This window comes from Globicephala melas, chromosome X (genome assembly GCF_963455315.2).
Source record: "Globicephala melas chromosome X, mGloMel1.2, whole genome shotgun sequence".
Lineage (NCBI taxonomy): Eukaryota > Metazoa > Chordata > Mammalia > Artiodactyla > Delphinidae > Globicephala > Globicephala melas.
In genome coordinates this window covers 111,292,126-111,316,855 of record NC_083335.1, presented here as the reverse complement: position 1 = coordinate 111,316,855, position 24,730 = coordinate 111,292,126, and the positions used below count along the sequence as shown (strand labels likewise).

At 40.6% G+C, this 24,730-nt stretch overlaps 1 protein-coding gene across 4 annotated transcripts in view; it reads right to left on the bottom strand.

Annotated features, from left to right (window-relative positions):
• Positions 1 to 12,383: 12,383 nt before the first annotated feature.
• SCML2 (Scm polycomb group protein like 2) overlaps positions 12,384 to 24,730 on the bottom strand; it is a 108,818-nt gene continuing 96,471 nt past the window's right edge. For 3 of the 4 annotated variants that reach the window (XM_060292585.1, XM_060292583.1, XM_060292584.1), the window contains exons 11-15: positions 24,546 to 24,728; positions 19,562 to 19,675; positions 18,613 to 18,867; positions 15,243 to 15,394; positions 12,384 to 14,149 (exon numbers count right to left, since the gene is read on the bottom strand). In XM_060292585.1, coding sequence (XP_060148568.1) covers positions 14,021 to 14,149; positions 15,243 to 15,394; positions 18,613 to 18,867; positions 19,562 to 19,675; positions 24,546 to 24,728 — 833 coding nt within the window. In that variant the 3' untranslated portion in view covers positions 12,384 to 14,020. The remainder of the gene's footprint in view (positions 14,150 to 15,242; positions 15,395 to 18,612; positions 18,868 to 19,561; positions 19,676 to 24,545; positions 24,729 to 24,730) is intronic. The other variant, XM_060292586.1, reaches the window with a different exon arrangement.

The following is a 24,730-nucleotide window of genomic DNA, read 5'->3' as shown; positions in this document are numbered from 1 at the left end:
TTTAGCCTGCTCTGTGGAAATGGATATGGACCCTTAAGTTTTCCCTTTGCCAGTAGCACAGTTTAAGCTTCTTTCAGTAGGAGGTGCTGGAGAAAGATTGTGGAGGGAACAAGTTTTATCCTACAGGGCATATTGCCGGCAAGTTCCAGAGGGTCGATTTACAGCAAGTTCCACCAGTACAGCAGCACAGTGATTTGTATCATTCAGTCATAGTTGTGCCCTCTTGGGCCCACTATCAGCCCTAGAGGTAGTAACTGTTCCTCACAGCTGTTATTCCCATATTCTTTAGAGTTTTCTTTTTTTCTTACTAGCCAGTCCCTCATTACTCCAATCCACTGTTATACTTAATACGTCTTTGTGTTAAACTTTCTCTGTTCCAATTATTGTGTGATTTTTTTCTCTTCATCGTACACACAGACTGATCCACTCACCCAGTGTACCCAATGTCTGTTCCTGGAATGTAACTGAACATCCAGCAGATGCTCGACAACCCCTTCACTTTCATTTCTAGTCAGACCTCTCCCTTCTTTCACTTGACCCCTCTTCTCCATGAAGGGGCACAGAATGGAAGGTGGAAACGCTTTCTTAACTGTGGTTCTCTCCTAAGGCCAGCTTTCTTCTCCTAGTCTACCTAAGCTGCATCAGCCTGAATGAGTAGGGTGGAACATAGTGCCCAGGAGACCTTGCAGATATGGGAGAAGTGGGAGGAGACGCTGGTAGTGCCATCAACCTAGGCTTAGGTATGAGCTGAGCCACTGTCCCTACAGAAGAGGATGTCTTTCTGTCTTTCTTTCTTTCTTTCTTTCTTTCTTTCTTTCTTTCTCTTTCTTTCTTTTATTTTGGCTGTGCCAGGTCTTAGTTGCAGCACACAGCATCTTCATTGCGGCATGCGGGATCTTTAGTTGCGGCATGCGGACTTCTTAGTTGCAGCACGCAAACTCTTAGCTGCAGCATGCATGTGGGATCTAATTCCCGGACCAGGGATCGAACCTGGGCCCCCTGCATTGGGAGTGTGGAGTCATACCCACTGGACCACCAGTGAAGTCACCAGGTTGCAGTAGTTTTGATGGAGTTGGCTGGATGGAGTTTTGATGGATGGTTTGATACCTGGTCTGGGAACTAGATCCACGTGCATGCCGCAACTAAGAGTTCCAATGCCGCTACTAAACTTGCCACAACGAAGATCCCACGTGCTGCAACTAAGACCCAGTGCAGCCTAAATAAATAAATAAACTACTGCAACCCTGATGACCAACCAGGCACATGAAAAGATGCTCAACATGACTAAGCATCAGGGAAATGCAAATCAAAACCACAATGAGATATCACCTCACACCTGTCAGAACAGCTATCATCAAAAAGAACACAAATAACAAATGTTGGCAAGAATGTGGAGAAAAGAGAACCCTCGAACACTGTTGGTGGGAATGTAAATTGGTGCAGCCACTCTGGAAAACAGTATGGAGGTTTCTTTAAAAACTAGAAATAGAACCACCATATGACCCAGCAATTCCACTCCTGGGTATATACCCAAAAGAAACAAAAACACTAATTCGAAAAGATACATGCACCCCAATGTTCATAGCAGCATTATTTACAATTGCCAAGATATGGAAGCAACCTAAGTGTCCATCGATGCATGAATGGATAAAGAAGATGTGGGATATAGATAGATAGAGAGATAGATAGATAGACAGATATAGATGAATACTCTTCAGCCATAAGAAAGAATGAAATTTTGCCATTTGGAACAATATAGATGGACTTGGAGGGTATTATGCTAAGTGAAATAAGTCAGACAGAGAAAGACAAATACTGTACGATGTCACTTATATGTGGAATCTAAAAATACAACAAACTAGTGAATATAACAAAAAAGAAGCAGACTCACAGAAATAGAGAACAAACTAGTGGTTACCAGTGGGGAGAGGGAAGGATGGAGGGGCAATAGAGGAGCAGGGAATTAATGGGTACAAACTATTATGTATAAAATAAGCTACAAGGATATGTTGTACAACACAAGGAATATAACCAATATTTTACAATAACTATACATGGAGGGTAACCTTTAAAAATTAGGCATCACTATATTGTACACCTGTAACTTACATAATATTGTACATCAACTATACCTCAATAAAAAATTAAAATGAAAAAATTAAAAAACCAAAAATGAAATAATTGATTATATTCAATTCAAATTATTCAATTTTAAATAAATAAATTTTAAAATTATTGATCCAGCAAAAAACAACAACAACAAAAACCAACACAACCCGGGGACGGATTTCACAAGGCAGTACTGAAGGCTGCCAATCAACCTGAAACGCTGGGGGCTGCAGAGCCCAGGTGTGGAACCTCACACTTGACCAAGACCTCTGTCCCTGCGTCCTTGCTGCCCCCTCCCAACTCCCACCCCACGGGGCCACGACGGGGCTGTTGGATCCAAGGCCTTAAGAACACTTCCCAGTGTGGGGGGCCGGGGAGGGGTGGCAATAACACAGGAACAAGTTTGACCAACTTACATTCTCTTTGTAGAGACAGGGAAAAGCCCAGGAGAGGCACAGAGCACAGCCTGCGTCCCAGCGGTTGTGAAACTGCATCCCATTGGGTCATTAACGCCGAGATGTGTGTGTGTGCGCATGTGTATACGTGCACGTCGGGGGTGGATGTGCGTGAGAGAGGTTGGGGGGAAGATGGGGCTACGATGGGAGCTGAGAATAGGAGACTCTCGAGGGAGGACACAGGGGTAAATAAGAGCCAACCCCTCTCCACTGATGTGTGACCTACAAAGAGGTGGTGGCGTCGGGCGAGGAAAGTGTGACAACAGCTTGTGTGCCTCCCAGGCTGAGCCTGGGCCTGGGACCCCGGCTCCGGGCAGCAGTGCGGCGCCCCCCCCCCGCCCCAGGTGGTGGCACAGGACTCGGGACCTCTCCTCACGTGCCTTCTTTCTGGCGGCGACTCGAGTCCCACGTGGCTTCCTGGCAGCGGTGCGTGGCTCCTGGGTGGGGTGGGGAGGCCCGTCCACACCCCATCACACTTTCGTGCCAAGAAGCGGCCGCAGCGCCCGCCGCCCTCCCCGTCGGGCCCGGAACTTTCTTCTCCTGAGGGAGGTGCGTCCGGGTCGGCAGCGTGGAACCCAGCTGGCCGGCGGTCGAGGCTTCTGGTTGCCTTCCTGGGTTCTTCCCCGGCCCAAAAGCTCACCTAAGACCCCTGCTACAAGCTGGCCTTCCCAGACCTCGGGCGATCTGGAAAGTAATCGCTAGTATCATTTGAAAGGAAAAGGTGGTTGTGCTGGACCGTCTGCGGGCTGTGCTGAACCCAACAAACAACTCGGGCCGCCTACGCCTCTGAGACGAGCTCAGAAAAGGTGGAATGAAATCGCTGGAGTCGCCCCCAAGGACAATAAGTGGATGGGATGACAAGGAGGGCACAGCGCACCGTGGACGATCAGTTCCCTTTGCTGAGAGCTCTCCTCCCTGCCCCCGATAGCTGCCAGAATGATCCATCCAGAATCCAGGTCTGCTTGTGTGACCCCGCGCCACCCCCCAGTTTATAATGAATAGCTTCCAAAGCACAGCCCTTGAGAGCCATCCAAAGCTGACCCAAGGGCCTTCCTGTTCCATGGCTCGTTCAGCTCTCCAGAACCCATGTTGAAATTCATTTTAAGAATGAATTAAAATCTTCTTTAATATCAAGGCCACATGGCTGCTTTCCTGGGGCTCCAGTATATCAGGAGTGAGCTGTGAACAGGATATGGAAGAGGGAGCAGCAGTGGAGGGAGAGGCGATGCTGGAATAAAGGGACAGTTCCTGCACCCATTGTGTCAAGCTGCTTCCCATCCTCCAACTCCCTGACTTCTCACACCCCTGGAAGGAAGTCGTGATCCTCGCCTCTGAGACTTTAGCAAAGTCCCACAGACAGAAATCAGCAGAGGAGGGGAATCTAACCCTGAGTCCCTTGGGTACATCTTTCTCTCTCCAACCTCTCTGTAACATATCTGGAAAGAAACTGATGCTTTGGGACCAAGATAGTGCTTCAAAAGCAGAGACCAGGAAAACACCAAGGGGTCCTTTGTAGACAGGGTAAAGCCAGGAGGAGCCTGCCCTGAGGATGTTAGGCCCCAGCACACCCAGCGGCCTGCAGAGACCTCCGCATCAGGGCTCCCCACAATGGAGCACTGGAGATTCTCCACTGGGGCTCAGGGGAACACTATAGAAGATTATCTGCTATTTAATGTAATCCTCTTCTGTTAAGTTTCAGATCTTGTACTATTTTATAACATGCACAGGAGTATGTGTATTGACCTCTTCCTGAGGGGCAGCCCCGTCCTGGACTCTCGTGGCTTCCCAGGGCTGAGCCCTCACTGGCTGCTGCCCCATTACACTGCAGGCTGTGAGGATTGCTTCATAAGCCTCTGAACCAGCTCTTCAAGCTCCATGAATTATCCCACACCACAGCAAAGAGAGGCTGACAACAACTGGACCCTCCCCCTAGCCAACCCAATGGCAATTTCTAATAGTCTCCATTTTTACTGGTCTCTAGAATCCCACCGGGAGCAGCTCAAGCCCTCCCCCTTTTTCTGAGCCTGAGGTCCTCACACATACATTCCACCCCAGCCAGTCCTCCCGCCCCTAGCTCTCCCTCTGGGCCAGTTCTCCTCCAGACACCGCCCCTCCCCTTCCTTCGTGTCTGTATCAAGAGAAGGGCTCCTTGTGTCTGAGGGCAAGCTCTCTGTCTACACACCAGAAACCCCAGGCCCTTTTCCCTATCTGGAATGCCAGAGCACAGCCAACCTACTCCAAAGGAAAACAACCACCCCTGGCCAAAGGCTTACTTCACCCCTTTAGGTACCTTTGATCGTCTTTGGCTACCCAATTACTCCAGTTGCTGGAGGAAAGATGTGACAGTGTGATTCTGAGGCATTTCTCATCCCTTCTGTACCCCACTCACACTTCTGCTAGAGTCACTCCTGAAATATCAGAATGCCCCTGAGATTCGCTTGCTGTGACTCTACAGTTCCCATTCTAACTAATGAAAAATTATGTCCACTCTAACCTGGAGAGGCTTTCAAAGAAACAGGTCAGTAACCAAAGATAATTGAAAACAAATTCTAATATTTACTTGTTTTTACATATTCATTGAAGGGGCCACAAATCATAAACTGCTCCTAACTCCTCTAAAATTCCCCTGTCCTTCACAGCTCTCAGCCCTCACGTCTGCCCACTCCCAGCCTCTCATGCTATGAAGCCACTGATATAACGTGTCCTTGTCACGTTCTCTACCTTATACTTTTCATCCCATGCCTTAAGCTTCAACTATCATCTTTACATGCATGATGATCAAATATGTGTGTGAGACCAAGAATGCTGGTTGTCTACAAAATCAGTTCTCCTTTTCTTAGATTAAGAGCCTTTTGACTGGGCATGCAGCCGCCTAGTTAAAAGACTCCCCAGAGCCTAGGAGTGGCTGAATGTGAACATGGATGTGATGGCAAGAGTTAGAACAACCATACTGGGCCAGGAGATGGAAGCCACATGCCGAGGAAAGCAGAACAAGATGAGAGGAGTGTGGATCCCTGATAATATGTGGAACACCTCCTACTACCAACATGAAACAAGACAGGAGTACGTTTGTATCTTTTTGAAAGTCCTGAGATTTGGGGTCTCTCTGTTAAAGTACCCAAACCGATATCCTAACTAATGCAATAACTGAAGGAGAGAGGAGGAGGCATTTTTACTCCTCTGTGCTTTCCTTTCCTTGCAACGCCCATCCCTCCAGGGATTTTTTTTTTTTTAATCATTCTTGGAACAGGGGCAGCAGAGGATGGAAAATCCACATCCTGAGAAGACTTCTCCCACAGAAGGACCTGGCTTCCATGCAGCTCCCCAAAGGGCCGTGCAAGCTGCTCCGCAGCTCTGGGCTAACCAGCTTTTCCTCATGCTCCTACAGGCAAAAGGCCAGGGGCGAATGGATCTTTCTCTAACTATGCCACTCCCCGTGTAGCTCCCTCTTCCTTTCTCTTTCATGTTCGAAATCTCTTCATGATTACAAAGCCCTCTCCCATCCCCACCAAACCCTACTTCCTCCATTAAAAAACATCCTCTCTGGATGTGGCTGGGGCTTCGCCGGCCTATGTTTGCCATTTTCAATTTTTCAGAGTCTGTTGACTGTAGTCTTGCTGCTTCTATGTACCTGTGCTTATATCCAATCCTAGGCACCCAGCCTCCTGGACAGAAATAAAGCTGGATTCTTGGGTATATTTTGGAAGTGTGCTAGAATTGGTGAACGGAAGAGTCCTTATGTGGCAGCATGCTGTACTGTGATGGCCTTCAGCATCCTCTTCATAAAGGAGCTTGGAAAAATGCCAGAATTCAGTTACCATGAGATATAAATATTAAAAAAAGGACTTATCTGCTGAAAATAATGGAAAGAATGGTTAACCCTGTTATCTCTGAACATTGAATGAGATAAAGTTCCAGCGGCTGTTCTCTATTTTTGTTATTGGACCAATGTTCTATATAATTAGGATGTAACCATTTAATACTCAGACTTTCAATATGTCTGTAACAGTCAACCTCAGTACTGTCACTACAATATTACATTCTGCATATGTCATTCTGTTGTGTCAGATACCAGTTTTTAGTGAGGTATCTTTAAGGCACATAGTAGAAAACAAAATTGGTAAATTACTCAAGTTCCTTTCACTGTGATTTGGAAACGATAAACCTTTACAGAATAAGACTTCTTTTTGGACTAGCTTTTTTGTTAAAAAAAAAAAGGTCCAATTTGTGTTGGTAAGGACTGCATTCATATTTAATAATGCCTGCTTTTCCTCTGGTCACACTATTTTCAGCATTAACCAGAGTACCTCTATTCTTAGCAAACTGTAGTTTATTACAGGTGTTTAAACTATTTAAAACAAGCCTATGCAGTTCTTAAGGAGGAAGATAAATGAGATGTGACTTGAGAGTACGATTGAGAAGATGTTCCTATTTAACATAAAAGAATTCAGAATACTTGATTGGTGTTATCGTCTCTGAAACCTCTGATTAAGTATGGATGTCTTAAGCATAAATTTGACCAGCTAACAGTCATTCTCTAAATAAGACTATATGCTTAGAGTAAAAAGAGCTAAACGGAACAATTACATAATGGTAATCTTATATGTGTTTTTCACTTTTTTTGTGTTAGATCTCTACATTTTAGTTACTCCAAAATGCAAACTCTGTTTTTGTTTTTAATACAGTACTTTAAATCTAGTTTATGTTTCGTCTATCAGCTTGAACAGGAATCTTGTGTAACTTAGTAAGTGATGACAAAGTTTTCAAATCTACTTACCATATACCAGGGCATAAATGTCTTTGAGCTTTGATGATAAAGGAAGACCTTCAGTAATTTTCATCAAGGCAAGAGGAACATTGGAAATGTGACTTGTAAATTTTGTAGTAGGGCAGTTATTACACATTTATGGTTAACATTTCTTAAGGTTCAACCAAAATTCAGTTAAAATTTCAAAGCGAAGGAGAACTTCTTAGCTAAAAATTGCCATTATAAATAGTATTAGATATTGTTGGCAGCTATTAATTCCCCATAAAAAGAATAAACCTTTTTTTAAGAAAAGCAAACAAACATCCTCTCTGTCTCTAAATTCCATATGGCTCTTGTCCTAGAAGATAGAAACATATCCTTTTATTTCTAGTAACTCATTGGTTGCGTCAGACCAGCATTTAAATTGTCTTCTAATACCCAGCAACGCTTCTCAAACTTGAGTGTACCAGAACTACCTGGAGGGCTTGTTAAAACACAGATTGCAGGGTTCCACGCCTAGTTTCTGATTCAGCATGTCTGATGTTTCTTTCTAACAAGTTCCCAGATGGAGCTGATGCTACTGGTCCAGGACGGCACTTAGAGACCCACATTTGATCTTTCAATACTGTGGCCACACTTGGCTATTGAGCACGTGAATGGGGCCAGGGTGAAATGAGATGTGCTCTGAGTGCAAAATACACATCCGGCTTTAAAGATGGCACACAAACAAAAAGAATGTAAACTATCTCTTTAATAATTTCATATTAATTACTTGTTGAAATGATCATAGTTTGCATAGATTAAATAAACTATTATTAAATTGATTTTACCTGATTATTTCTACATTTTATGTGGATATTGGGAAATTTAAAATTACATATGCTGCTGGCATTACATTTCTTTTTTCTTTTTTTTTGAGGCAAGGAATACGACTTTATTTGGAAAGCCAGCAGACTGAGAAGATGGCAGACTAATGTCTCCAACAACCATCTTCTGGCATTACATTTCTATTCGACAGCATTCTAACAGACAATTACAGGGAGATATCAGATGGTAAAAAAGAAATATTGGGGATGATTAGGAATTTGAATACTGTATGAATGTAGGATGATAGAAGGGAACTGCTAATTTTTTAAATAAACTTTTAATTTTAGAACAGTTTTAATTTACAGAAAAGTTATTAAGATAGTGGAGACAGTACCCACACCCATTTTCATCCATTATTAGTATTTTATATTGTGGTACATTTACCACAACTAATGAATCAATATTTGTACATTATTATTAACTAAAGCCTACACTGTATTCACATTTCCTTTTCACCTTTCTCTGTTCCAGGATCCCATATTATGTTTACTCATCATGTCTCCCTGGGCTCCTCTAGACTGTGACAGATTCTCAGACTTTCCTTGTTTTTGATGACCTACACAGTTTGGAGGAGGACTGGTTAGGTATGTTGCAGAATGTTCCCCAATTGGGATTTGTCTGATGATTTTCTTCGTGATGAAACTGGTGTCATGGGTTTTGGGGAGGAAAACCTCAGCGATAAGGGGCCATTCTCATGCTATCATATCAAGGGTACATACTATGAACAGGACTTCTCGCTGTTGATGTTGACCTTGACCACCTGGATGAGGGTGTTTGTCAGGTCTCTGCCCTGGAGAGTTCCTCTTTCCCCCCCTTTCCATGCTGCCCTCTTTGGAAGGAAGCACATACTTCTCTGCACAGCACACACTTAAGGAGTGGGGAGTAATGCTCCACCTCCTTGAGGGTGAGTGTCTACATAATTTGGGATTCTTCTGCACAGATTTCTCTCTTCTCCCCTATTACTGATTCAATCGTTGATTTACAGCAGTATGGACTCAGGGATATTTGTTATACTTTGGGTTATAATCCAATACTGCTTTATTTTGTGGCTCAAACCGTTCCAGACTTCCTGGCCACTGGAAGCTCTTTCAGTTCGCTCCTGTGTCCCTTTGACATTCCTCATTGTTGTGCTTTCTTGGAGCACATCCTTCGACACTTCCAAGATGCTCCAAGCTCAACTTGTATATTCCCTGTCCCAGTCCTAGAATTGGTCATTTCTCCAAGGAGCCCTGGTTCCTCATTACAGCATGGTGTTAGAAATGAATTATTAATTTTTAAAGTATGATAATGGTATGGTCACTTTTTTAAAAGTTTATCTTTTAGATATACATACTGACCTATTTATACATTAAATGATCTATCAGATTTGCTTCAAAACAACGCGGAAATGGGAGATGTGAGTGGGAGTGTGGATGAAACAAGATGGGTTATGAGCTGATAATTATTGGAGCTGGGTGGTGTCCCTTCACTCTCCTTATTTTCACATGTACTTGAAATGTACTACAATGAAGCTTTTTTTAAAAGTAGCTGATAGAGCTAATATTTGCTCATTGAGTCAGGTGTTTTACAGGAGCTATCAACAGCGAGCACAACTTTGACCTTCTATATTTATATTTTTAAATTCCAACTCCAAAGCATGCAAAAGGTGGCCCCAAATAGGAGAGAAAAATATTAGCCTGGCTCAATCAAAATGGAACCACCCAGCCAACTGGTTTGCAGACATAAGATATAAATTGTCAGTAGGACATGGGACAGCTTTGTTAAACTTAAGGGTTTACAGCTCACAGTTACATCTTCAAATCCTAGTTAAACAAACACACACACACGCGCGCGCGCATGCAAAACACCAACAGATTTATTGAAAGCACTTCGTTTGTGTCTCTGACAAATCTTTCAGTATATTCATAAAGATGAGGGATTTTTTCAGTTCTCCTACAACAAGCCCCAAATCTCTGGGCCTAACTGCCTTTGCCCTCAGAGTCCTCTGGATCGGCCATCTCCCATTACTGTTCAGACACATCTGAGCTGCTCCATGGTGGTGGCGGGGAGCCACACTGCATTAATGAAGTACAAGCATCAATAAAAATGATTTTCTTGTAAACTGGGAGAGGTACTGGAAACGGCCGTGGTTTTAAGAAGAAAATTTGCTTTTGTGTTTTTTTCCGTCAACCAACATCTAAGTATCTATATTATGTAGGAGATAGTATGCTAAATCCTGGGAATACAATAATAAAAGTATCAGCTCTGGAAGTGCTCATAGGAAAGAAACTTAGCATTTCTGAAGTGGCATCTGGCAGCAAACTCGGGAAACAACAGACTGGGGGGCCCAGACGAGAGAGAGCTGTGAGAGGTAGGATGCCTGGGACCAGGTGACGTCAGGGCTGCGGTGGGCTGTGGACGATGAGGAGTTGAGGCCAACACTGGCAGGCACTCTGTCAGGTGCCCGGATGCATCAGTGGGTGAGGCGCTGTTAAGGCAGGGACTGGAGAGGGGCACATCAGCAAAGGAAGGTGGGGAAAGGTTCAGGTGTGATGAGGAGATGCTGTGGGCTTGCAGGTGGAGACATCAGTAGACAGTGACATACCCAGGCCTAGAGCTCAAGGAGAAAGTTCAGGAAAGAAGCTGTGGCTACAAAGGTAGGGGTGCTTATTGTTTTTCTTGTTAGCATTTCAGAAGTATCTCATTAACTTCTGAATTTTATGTCCCAGACTGTAGCCTGTACTAACTTTGTTTCCTGTGATTCAGAGTGTTCTATGTAGCTTAGTATGTACTCAATTTTGTGAAAGCTCCATGGATTCTTAACAGTGAATTTTCTCTTTGAATCTAATGTCTATCAATAATGCCTTTTTAATTATACCAGTATCTGCCCTTTAATTTTGCTTCCTTATGTCAAAGACTGAATGATACAATAAAGTCTTTTTGCTGTTGCCTCTTGTACTGCAGGGAGAGTGGGCAAGCTTGGTCTTAGTATGCGATCATTGTGGAGAGCTGCTTTCAAGGTTCAATTTCATCAAAATGCTGGATAAAACAGGGGAAACGTCAGGAGGGATCAGACACAAACTGTCCACCATGCGTTCTGAAGGTGGGCCCTGGCTTACATGTCCTCCCTAAGAGCTCTCTCCATTCCCTGGATCAACGTCAGAGTGCTTAAAAATATAAGCAAGTCCTCACATCACACTGTATTAACAGCCCCAGAAATTTAAACATACTTCATTTACTCAACCAACTGTGAGTACAGTCCCTTATGTAGCTTGAAAAAGCAGCACTTTTCCTCCCAGAATCACTGTTGCTAGTCATGATGTTTAATTTTTAATTTCTAATATTACAGAAGGGCATGGTTTTTTCATGTTTACAGAGGGAGTACCAATTTAAAAGTCTGGGAAATTCTATTCTGAACCATGTACCATAAGACTCTCCAACAATTAGAAATCACGTAGACAGAAGACAGAAAAGCACATGCTCAATGTACCCAGAGGGCTTTAGAGCTCAAGTTGCAGAATCCTGCTGATTCTGCAGAATCCTACAGAAAGTTGAAGAATGGACTGAGGGGGAAAACTAGAGCAAAGATAATTAAGTTCACAGGTAACCCGCGCTAACACGGCATGACAGTCTCTGGACAAAAATTTACAAACCAGATAGTGAAAATCGACACCTCCATTCCAGTTACTTGAGATCATCATCCCTGGAGCCTCAGTTACGGCCCGGTTGTCTCCAATTAACAGCAGTAACAGTTTCTGGGTTCCAAGGCAGCAGCTCCTGGTGCGGGTGGGCTGAGGGGTCGGATCTTGAAGGTGATTCAACCACAACCCTGAGCCTCTAGGGCTTTTCCACCAGTTATGGTGGGAGAGCTGACGGCTGAGTAGCAGTATGGCTTCTGGCCCCCAGTGGTAAAAAAGCAGCTAGAATTGCCAGCCAGATACATGAACTCAGGTGGGATGAGATATATGGGGGCACTGGCATTTTCTAGCACACTTGCATCACTGCCAACTAACTTGAGTACAGATAAAACTCATTGATTTAACTTCTTACTGCTTCCCCGGGGTCTCATTTAAGGCCCCTGCAAAAGATCAGCCCTTTGCTCCTAGGAATGGCAAGTGTTAAAACCAAGTATTTGGACATATAAAGCCACAAACTTACTAGAGTGCTGCTTTTTCAACTATAGCTGATTCATACATTAATATAATGTGGTGAAAGCAAGTAAAATCAAATCTGAGGCTTTGACATTAATGGCTGTGGTTATTAAACTTTATTATATTTTAAAATCTGAAAACTGTAAAACAGTATTTATACAAACACCTGAGGACTGTTTAACTGGGCACAGCATCTTCACACAAACAATTTGAGAGAAGACCAAGTTTAAATTAGAATTTTGTCTTATAACACAAAATGAATAACATAGATGAAACCACCCTTTAAATAGAAGCATTCTCATATAAAGTACATTTGGTTTTCTAAAAAAGAAAATGTACATTCTTGCCCCTGGTGTACATTTTATTGGCATTTATAACAAATGGCTAATACTTTTAGCACAGATTCTCATAGCTTATTAACATTACACCAAACTTATACAAACTAATTAACAATAAACATATAGCACCATTTCCCCTTGAAAGTTCTAACTTTAAAAATAAAGCCCAAAATGATAAGGCTGAATTAATGCATCTTCCAAAATTTAGCAGAATAAATGGCTCAGAACTAAGCAAATTAACTAGCAACATTGCATAGGACAGAGAACTTCCCTGTATGGAAACCAATCTATGGATTGTTTCTTATCCCCTGAAGACTAAGCTGAGAGGTACTAGTGATAGCAAATGATGCACGTATATTTTTCAGAATAAAAACATCCAACTATATAAATAGTTCACCATTACCTCTGTGGCAGTGCAAAGTGCCATATTAAATTCAAAAACAACAGATTTGTTTGAATACCTACAGGTATAGAATAATATATAAATATGGTATAGTATCTGTATGAAGAATAAACAGACAATAAAATATATATATTTTAAAAATTTGGGCACAGGTGTCCTCATATAGAGATATGAGAAATGAATGCCTAGTTAAATGTCTAAGCTTAGAGAAAATATGTAAAGTTTTGAAATAATGGGTATTTCACTGAAAAATTTTAATCAGACTCCATCCAAACTACACTTGTAGTATAATATCTCCTGCATAAAACAACCATTCTATCTTACAATTGTTTGAAATTTATCAAAAACTGATAAGAACACTTTATGAAAGTTTATAAGCTTGTTTTTTTTCTTTAAATATGAACAAACACAACATACAGAGAAATAATAACGAAAGGAAAATAATTTATATGGCTATTCCCTTTCCGGAAATTGGTAGAACACAAACAGAACATTGCAGTAACAGACATAAAATATTTGAAAAAGAGATGATATCTACAGTTGCATCTTTAAATTCTTTTCTAAGGAAAATTTCTCATGGATTTCACTAGAGAGCCTGTCAGTCCCTGATACTTTCCCCCCTTTGGGATGTAGCTGTTTTGGTTTTATATATAAACATTAATCAAAATCAGTGGTGTTTCTCTGTTTCCTGCATTAAGTATATTTGTAAACTGTACAATTAAATAATAAACTGTAAAGTGTAAAATAATAAAAAGACATAAAGGACTGCCAAGTTGAATATGCTAATACTAACATGTTAATGTGTTTTAAAGAAGTAGACTGGACTTGTAATGTAGTTCTGCAATTCTGGATATAACGTAGTTTTAGAGGAACTGTCTACAGAACAAAAACTGCTACGAGAATAAAAATACTTTTAAATTAAAAAGTTATCAAGACAATTGAAAATTATGTCTAAACTTACACATTTTTTTTCAATTATATTTTCCTTCTTTAAGTTTTTCAATATAATAACATAACTTTAAGGCTGGCCCCAACTTCAGCCCCATATACTTCATCATCACATCACTTTTGAGTAGTAGCAGAGCCTTCCCATCAATCTCCTACAGAGAGAAAGAAATTATAATTACTAATACTGATTTCATGTTTTGTCACGTTACGTACATATAAGAACATGTAAAACGGAACAGCTGTACATTCTCAACATATATTCTCTGAATATGCATTTATTTCCTGAAAACTATTAAAAATATAACTTATATGTGAAGCATCATTTGAAAATTTCTAAATTCACTTCAAATTTTAAGAAAAAGGAAATTTAACCCAGTATCTTTGAAAAATGGCCTTAGCATCAAACTCTGATTTTAAATACTATATGTTGAATAAAATACCACGTATTTATGACAAAGAGTAGAAAACTGTGAACTGCAGAAATGAATTTCAGACAGTCATTAACTTTCTTAGAAAGGCTGGGAATATGAGTATATCAGTATTAACGCAAACTGTAAATGTGCTATACAGTGTTGTCATTATGTTGAAAGCTATTCAGTTAGTTGTGTGAAGCTAATTAGATACGAAAACTTATTACTGATTTTCTTACAACGTCAAAAAGGATACATAGATATTTGGTCATGAATTTGTTAGAAAAGACTATAAACATTATTTAACAGACACAAGGCATCCTCCTAAAATTCTTTATTTCCTTAATTAAGCAATTTATTGTCGTGGAAGCATATTATTTGGTTTTCATGAGTTCCTATTTAAAATAAAGCTGCACTTAATCTTTTACAGTTACTGGATTCATCAGGCGTCATAACAAGGAGGACACCCTGTCACAGCTGTGGTCACCCCTCCTACTCACGGTCCTCGGGCCGAGCAGGGAGCAGGTGGGGAGGAGGATCCTTGTAGCTGTTGTTAGAAAGGAGAAGAAACCTGAGAGTGGCCATGCCGAATCATCTTCTCTTGAGAACTTGAAGACTTGTAGTATTTTAGGTACCCGGGTACCCATTTAAAGCACAGATCCAGCCTCCACCCTTTAAGGCTTTAACTTTGGGCAAAGTAAACTTTCTCGCATATGGAATAATCAGTTGATAGGGTTCCCCCACCATCCACACTAATCAGTATCCAACTGAAGGGCCTGCACAGAGGTCATTCAAAGTCATTACGGCAGGAAAACCGGATCAAAAGATACATTACATGTTGCATGAAGAGGTCGACGAGGGGGCCTGATATCTGAGGATCTTTATGTTTCATAAACTGTATCACTTCATCCACAGACCAGGTTGAAGGGTCCTTAGAGAAGCCTTGTTTCAGGACACTGGGGTCAGGTACAGCTATATAACTTGGAGCTTCAATGGGGGGAAAAAAGACAAATCATACTTGACCTGATCATTATCCTGAAAGAAGAGATGTTAGGTAGGGAGTAATTGTCTCATTCCTGGAACCTTGTGTGAAGTACCCCGGCATGGACCCAGGACTCCAAGGTAAAATCCAGGGAAAGCCTAGACAAAGATGACCTGAGGATGGCTACTCAAGAATGTCCCACCTGACCTCCCCCAAACAACAAAAGCAGCTTCGGAAGACTCCTTACAGTTCCAAAGATCATAAAAGAGACTGAGCAATCCGAGGCCACTTTGGCCACAGGAAAATACAGCAAAAGATCTGTTACTTGGGTTAAATGAGGCTAATCTAAGCTAACTTATTGCTTTCTTACTTTAAATATTTCAAAGAATTTCTCTCAATCTTTCTCCTCTTGATATCTCCAGATTAGGTTTATTTTACTAGCTAATTGCAGTGGAAATCCCCAGAATTTACAGTTTGATAGTTGCTTAAATTTATTCACTTTAATGTATTCAATATGGATGGTTTTTAGCATCACTTTACTCTTTAAATTCCTGTTTCTCAAGCCTTAATGCTTATCTGAATTTTGAAGAAAACAAGATTATTTTGTGCTTAGCTAGGTCAGAAGTAACTTTAACATTATACTGAATGCCTCTTTCAAGTTTCACTGCATAGTAATAGATATTTTGGTTGAAGGTTTATATGTTTAAAAAAGAAGTAACTAAGACATGAAACAATTTAAGTGCTCATACCTCAAAAAGTTACAGCTGTGCCGTTCACTACACTGTATTGAAATTTCTTTGTGTCCAGACACGCATTCATTTACTCAACCAGAGTACTTGACTCTCTAAAGTTAGTGTATGATAAGAGAAGTGGGTTTTGTAATTTGCTAGGAGGATCTGTTTCTCTAAACAAGGACCGTCAATACAAATTTAATATTTTTGTATGTGTGAATTAGCCATAAGTGCACCTTTTCTTTCCTATCCTCTGGGCTCCGGCCATTTTATGAGTATTTTGAGTATTCACCCAGGGAAAGGGCAAAGAAAAACAGAAGATAAAAGAACTCACAATGGTAAATCTTATTTATTTTCTTTTTAAATAGCGTAACTTTGATATGAAATAAAAAGTCTTTAGTAAAATCTATCCTACTTTCTACTTGTCAGAGGTAAAAATGTTGGTCTACCAAGAAATGCTGCTGGGCTGTATCAACCCAAGTAAAAACGATGATGGTATACACCATGCCATGCCTAAGGCATTCTAACAATCCAGACAGAAAAGTCTTCTCCTTTAACTCAAAACAGACTCAATTTAATACTTAAAAAATTACTGGTGAGGCTTCCCTGGTGGCACAGTGGTTGACAGTCCGCCTGCCGATGCAGGGGACACGAGTTCGTACCCCGGTCCGGGAAGATCCCACATGCCGCGGAGCAGCTAGGCCCCGTGAGCCATGGCCGCTAAGCCTGTGCGTCCGGAGCCTGTGCTCTGCAACGGGAGAGGCCACAACAGTGAGAGGCCCGCGTACCGCAAAAAAAAAAAAAAAAAAAAAAAAAAATTACTGGCAAGGCTAACCATACCTCTAAATTAACTTATATTTGTGTGGGATTTTTGGTTTCTGTCATCAGAATCTGGTATAGTTATGCTTTGAATAACATATAACTACTTTTACGGATTACTACAAATAAACTATATGTAAAGATATGATTTCTGGTATAAAATTATAATTTTATATTAAAAATAAAACGGGCTTCCCTGGTGGCGCAGTGGTTAAGAATCCGCCTGTCGATGCAGGGGACATGGGTTTGAGCCCTGGTCCAGGAAGATCCCACATGCCCCGGAGCAACTAAGCTCTTGCACCACAACTATTGAGCCTGCGCTCTAGAGCCCGTGAGCCACAACTACTGAGCTTACATGCCTAGAGCCCATGCTCCGCAACAAGAGAAGCCACTGCAATGAGAAGCCCGCGCACTGCAACAAAGAGTAGCCCCCGCTCGCCACAACCAGAGAAAGCCCGCGTGCAGCAACGAAGACCCAACACAGCTAAAAATAAAATGAATAAAATAAATTTATTTAAAATTTTTAAAAAATAAAAAATTAAAAAAATAAAAATAAAACAACTGTGAGCTCATCTATTTCTAATCTATCATGGAAAATAATTTAACTGGGCCCACATCTTCAAAATAATCAGAGAAAGTTATGAACATGAGTGTTATTCAAATAATTACATGAAATAAATAATTATGTGAAAAATAATCAAAGTCCAGTCATGCTCTTCTCCTTAATGGCTCTGTCTTATATACACTAGGAGATCAGAAGGCCTGTCTTCATGAACTCATATATTGTGAAAATATCTAAAAATTCAGTGACCCCTTTATAAAATGAACATCTATCTTCAGTGTCTCTACAAAAATCACTCCAAAACCAGAGACAATCTACACCGAGTAGGAGATGGGGGTGACGATATTAAATGTATCACAGCATGTGTACAGTGCAGTTGCCCATAGATAATATCCATTATGAAAGGCAGGGGAGTTAGTTGATTCCTATTTCCTTTACTCCTCAACCTTGCCTAGATGCCTATCTGGTGACAAAAGACAAAACACTTATTCCTCTCACCACAGCACCCTTAACCCTTAAAAGGGTACAGGATAGTAGCTATCTTTGCACATGGAAGGCTGCTCTGGCTCTTTCCAAATGAAGAGTAGGATGCTGTCCTGTTTATACATATCATGTTCTCCTGCGGGGTCTGAGGGAATGACTGGGAGTGTGGAAAATGGGGAAACGCCTGCAGCAACAGAATGCCAGAGGCTAGATCTGGGAACCACACACAGGCTGGGGCCAGGAAAGGTCTCAATAGGGACAAGGAAGAGAGGACGTCAGAAAGAAGAGGGAGTGCATCCTTCCAGGCCTCAGAGTCATGTGAGGGTTGTGAGTCCAGGCAGTACCCAAGGAAATGATAAATTACAATGGATAGAAAAGCACTAAACTGAGAAGTCTCCATCAGAAACATGGTTGGTGATCCAGATTCCCAGAAATAGTTCTGTAATGCCATGAGGATTAGAGCATGTGTAGCAGCTTGGCCCTGAAAATGATGTGAAGGGGAGGACTCGACCTCCTCACTTTTGGCACTTTCTCCAATGCGATAAACTCTCAGGGGATGTTGTGGGGCATGGAAACCTTAAGGGGAAAGACAAACACACTGGCTGAGAATCACTGTTTTTGAATATACCTTCACTTTTCCTCTGCATCTGGAATGTAACTTCATGGTGACTGCTCTTGGGAGGTGATTCGGTCCCTACCAGTGTTGAACTCGAGGTGCATGGCACACTTTGAGAAACACTACTGGAGACCGGAGTATGAGTGCTTATAGGATTTGTGCTGGCAGGATTCAAAGAACTTGCTGGATTTAGTGGTGAGTTTTTGGACTCTTCAGAAAGCATTTCCCCTTTGGGCATGCCATTTCCCTCAGAAGATAATACTTCTTCTACAAGAAAAAAAAAGACAAAGGCAATAAGAAAAAAGACAAAGGCAATTATCTTCAACAGACTTACAGCTCGAATACTATTAAAAGGTCAAAAATCCCCTAACTGCCAACAATAGTTCACTTAAGCCATGCTATACTGAACCACAAACCTCTAACACAAAGCACATGGCCATCCCCTTCTTGGTGTTTATAGTAATGGACACTGTCCTGAAATTCAAATTGATTCTAATGATATCACCTATTTTTCTCATGGCAACTAACCCTTGCCAGTCTTGCCACCAAAACTATGAACACCTCACTAAAGCATTTATTTTTAGGAATGCAGTTCTTCACAACTCTTTGTTACAATATGATCACAGAGTTGGTTTCTAACATTTGCTTACTCCTTGGGCACTTAAAACTTTCACTGGAGAAATGTACTAGGTTTTTCTATTCCTCTTTCTATCAGCTTTTAGCAATACAAAGCTGAATGGAAAATATGGCTATAACTGTTTTTCTTTAATCTAAGAAGAAATGACAACTGTGCACTTCTGAAGGGAATGAAGTGCTCAACAAAGCTGCCAAAGTAGTAGCCTACTGCCAAACTGATTTGGGGGAATATATTCCCCAACTTCCAGCATCAACACTCAAGAGCATATAAGTGATAGAAGAGTGACTTTTCTCCCCAGTCTTGCAACATGTAAATACTATTTACCTTCAGAGGCATGCACTTCTGTTTTGGGGCGCTTAGGAGAGAGAGTAGCAACATAAGGCAGAGGTTCCTGAGAAGGTCGTTTGGTGCTTTTCTTTTCTGTTGTATCTTCTTTTACTGTTTTCAAAAAAAGAAATATCTGTTATAACTAATTAATATACTCAAGCGTTTTCATATCATCAGCATAAAACACTTTTGTTTCTAAATCATTTGCCTACTATAACTTCATCAATAATTTATCAATTATTTATGAACAAGATGTGTTCATTTCATCCTATTAAATATTTCAGTGATATTATATTCAAGGGTTAAAGGCACTATGTTTAGGCTTCGTTTATTCTAGGGTCATCACATCTTTCTAACTCTCACAGGCCAACAGTGAGGCAACCAATTGTAATGTGTCTAAAAAGACCTGGGAAAATTGCTCCCATGAGCAAGAAAAGTTAAGAATTCTGAGAAGTTAAAGAGAAGACAGGGTACAATGAACACTCCATTTTATAGGCAACAATCCTGGCCTAGGGGTACACTTACAACAATCCTACTGGTTACTTATCATCAACCAAATGCATTTCTTCCTAAAGGACCACACTTTAAGGCATAATCCTGAAAATAAAGACATTTCAATTTATTAATTACACTACATTAGACTACGTTACACTACATTATCGATCAATATTTTGATTTAATCTCCAACTAAAAGGAAAAACAAAGTGCAATAGAAATCTATAAAGTAGGATAACAGACCTCCAGAGAGAAGAAAGACTGCAATGAGAAAGTACCAAAGTCAAACTTCATCTAGTTCAAAATGGCTGGGGGCCAGGCATGCCTCTCAAAATCGTCTGATGAGCAATCTTTAGCCATCCATTTACTGACTGATTACTAATGAGTCTAAGAGAGCTCTCACCATTTGATTTTATTTTTAATCATCAACTACAAAACTAACAGGCAAAACATACTTCAGTGAATGAGAGATATTTCTACAATTAGGACAGTTAAATTCTAAGAAGAGAAATAATTGACTTTTTTCATACCCATTTAATGATACAGAAAATTAGAGTACTAAAATATACAGTTTCTATAGTTTTCTATAGATATTTACCTCAGAATCATAGGAAGATCAGAAAAAGTCTTTACTTATCTTTTACTTGTAATATTATAATACATTCTTTATGAAAAGTTTATGAAGCTGGTATATGGTCTACTATCTGAGGTTGATACAAACATAAAACTGATTCTTGACTTCTGCTTCTGGGTATCGTAGTGAGCTCAGGCATGAAACTGTTCCTGCAGAGATAACTAGAAAAGGCCAGATAATTTACAAAGTACTTCAGAAGTCATCATAGAGAAGCACTTCCAGGACGACTGATTAAGGACTTCAGAAAATCCACTCCTTCATAAAAATAATGACAGCGCTGGCAAAATTAACTTTTTCAAAATTGTGGACGTTAACTAAAGGATTACAACAACCCAAAAAGCATTTTATTCAAGAAAAATGGCTGAATCTCAGAAAGAACAACAAATTCTGTGGCATTTTACCTTCCCTAATATAATCCCATTCACCCCAGTTTTGCAGCAGCCTTGCAAACCAACAGCTTCGCAACTACAGTAGCTGTGAAAGCCAGCAGCCAGCCTAGCACTGAAGGGGGCACAAAGGATTTGGAACTCTCCAAAAGCTCCACCCACAGAGAAGTGTCACTATTTGATCAATCTTGCAGCTCACTGAAAACCTCTGATCTCTGGGCTTGTTTTATTTGACCTAAATCAGAGCCTGCTCTGTGTGAACAGCCCTATCCAAAGCACTGGTCAAAAACCAAACCAAAACCAAACCAAAAAACCCACAACAATGGCAATTGTTTAACACTGCAGCTTCCAGAGGTAGTATTACCAGTTGGGGCTGACAAGATGCTGACGAAGAAGCTTAAAAGGAAAAACTGGAGAATGAGATGTCCATTAGGGGACTCTGAAAAGCACTGAGATATTCCTGGGAATCTACAAGGCCATATGTATGTACATGGTTGTATGAATGCTCAGGAAGACTTTAGAAGGCCATAATCTTTCATTTTTTGCTGACCTTGAAGCTCTGCACAAAGCAGATTTGTAAACTGCCTCCTGGAATGTTCAAGGTAAGTCCCAACACACACTATGAACCCCTTCGCAAAGGCTGGGAGACATACTGGTTCCAGGCACTTAAGAAAATCCCTGTCCAATCATTAGCTGACCACTAAGCTAAGTGAACAGACTTCAGTAGCCACATATAACAAAATTAGACCTGGAAAAGTCATTAAATTAGTCCAGGAGAGTCACTAAAAATCCAAACAGCACCAGCAACAACAACAGAGCCTAGGAAGGGGGAGGGAACCTAATTTTCAGAGTTGCTACGTTATATTACTTTTAAATTTCAATTAAAAAATTAGGAGACATGCAAGGAAGAGGAAAGTATGACCCATACACAGGGGGAAAAAAAGTCAACAGAAACTGCCTCTGAGGAAGCCCAGACACTGGACTTACTAAGCGAAGATATCAAGTCAGTTATTTTATATATGTTTAAAGAACTTAAAAAAAAATCATGTCTAAAGAACTAAAGCAAAGTGTAAGAACGATGTCTCACACTATCAATAAAGCAATAAAAATTATAAAAAGAACCAAATAGAAATTCACGACTTGAAAAGTATAATAAATGAAATTTAAAAAACAAAACAAAACCCTAGAGGGGCTCAACAGCAGATGTGAATTAGCAGAAGAAAGAATCACCAAATTTTTTAAGAGGTCAATTGAGATTATATAGTCTGAGGAACAGGAAAAAAAAGAGAGAGAGAGAGAAAAAATGAACAGACTTCAGAGACCTGTGGGACACCATCAAGCATGCCAGAATAAACATAATGGGAGAGTCCTGGAAGGAGAGGACAGAGAGTAAGGAGCAAAAAGACTATTTGAAGAAATAATGTCTAAAAGCTTCCCAACTTTAATGCAAAACATTAATCTGCATAATCCAAAAAGCACAAGAATCTCCAATTATGATAAATGCAAAGATATCCACACCTAGAAAAAAGTCAAACCACCAAAAGCAAAAGACAAAGAGAATCTTGAAATCAGCAAGAGAAAAGCAAATCATCACATACAAAGGATCCTCAATAAGATTAGCAACTGACTTCTCATCAGAAACTACAGAGGCTAGAAGGAAGTGGGATGACATATTCAAAGCATTGAAACAAGACGGTCAACCAAGAATTCTATATCTAGCAAAACTAAACTTTAAAAACTGAAGGAGAAAATAGGAAATTCTCCATAAAGAAAAACTGAGAGAATTCCTCACTTGTAGAGAGCTACCCTATAAGAGATACTAGAGAGACTCCTTCAAGTTGAAATGAAAATAGAGAATAACTTAAATCCACATTAAAAAAAACAAACAGTACCAGTAAATATATTTGTGTTTATAACTCTTTTCTTCTTCTTTCTCATTTAAAAGACAACTACATAAAGCAATAATTATAGGACTTCCCTGGTGGCGCAGTGGTTAAGAATCCACCTGCCAATGCAGGGGACACAGGTTCAAGCCCTGGTTCAGGAAGATCCCACATGCCACGGAGCAGCTAAGCCTGTGCGCCACAACTACTGAGCCTGTGCTCCAGAGCCTGCAAGGCACAACTACTGAGCCTGTGCTCCAGAGCCCGCAAGCCACAACTACTGAAGCCCACGCGCCTAGAGCCCGTGCTCCGCAACAAGAGAAGCCACTGCAATGAGAAGCCCATGCACCACAACTAAGAATAGCCCCCGCTCGCCACAACTAGAGAAAGCCCACACGCAGCAACGAAGACCTGATGCAGCCAAAAATAATAAATAAATAAAATAAATAAATTTCTTTTTTAAAAAAGCAATAATTATAAAACTGTATTTGGGAGCTTATAACGTATAAAATATAATTTGTATGACAATAATAGCACAAAGAAGTGGGCAGAAAACAAAGCTATGCTGGAGCAAAGTTTTGGCATAATATTAAAATTAAGTTGGTATTAATCCAAACTAGACTGTTTTAAATTAAGATGTTAATTGTAATCCCCAAGGCAACTAACTAAGAAAATAACTCAAAAAAATAGTAAAAAGAACAAGGAAAATAAAATGGTACACAAGAAAACATCTACTTAAAACAAAAGAAGGCAGTAATGGAGGAAAAGACTACCCCCCCCGAAAAAAAAGAGAGACATACAGAATGGTAGATGTAAATCCTACCTTATCAGTAATTAAATTAAATGTACATGAAATAAACACTCCAGTAAAAAATCAGATTGGCAGAATGGGTTTTTTTTAAAGTTGTATTACAAACTTACACTTTAAATTCAAACACACAAATAGGTTGAAAGTACAAGGATGGGAAAAAATATACCATACAGACAGTACTTAAAAGAGGACTGGGGGGGCTCCCCTGGTGGCGCAGTGGTTAAGAATCCGCCTGCCAACGCACGGGACACGGGCTCGAGTCCTGGTCCGGGAAGATCCCACATGCCACGGAGAAACTAAGCCCGTGCACCACAACTACTGAGCCTGCGCTCTGGAGCCCGCAAGCCACAACTACTGAAGCCTGCATGTCTAGAGCCCATGCTCCGCAACAAGAGAAGCCACCGCAGTGAGAAGCCCGCGCACCACAACGAAGAGTAGCCCCCGCTCCCCACAACTAGAGAAAGCCCATGCGTAGCAACGAAGATCCAACGCTGCCAAAAATAAATAAATAAATTTTAAAAAACAAAAAGACCCCACAATGATACACGTTTCAGGTTTTGATTCTCAAGTTAATTATGAATACAATAAGAAATTACTTTTCCACTTTGAATGAACAAAAACTATATATTATACATGTCTAATTAGTTCACTGTGGCTAAAAGGTTTACTTTGAGGAAGACGCAGGAAAAACTGAATTATTTAAGATTCTCAAGTTAATGTAGAATCTAATATAAAATAGAAGCACAGTATAAAATTTTACATTTTCTCTTACCTGAATTATTTTGATCATGCTCTGCAGGACTATGACCATTACCTCTGTAAGAGCTAAAAGGCTGGCTACTCAAAAGGTTATCACACTGCAGGCTGTGGCACAATTTCTCAAGAAAGCGAAGAGCAAATGATGCACTGTTCACTGGAGGGAGCTGGATGGAATGAGTTTCCCCATCAAAGGAGGCT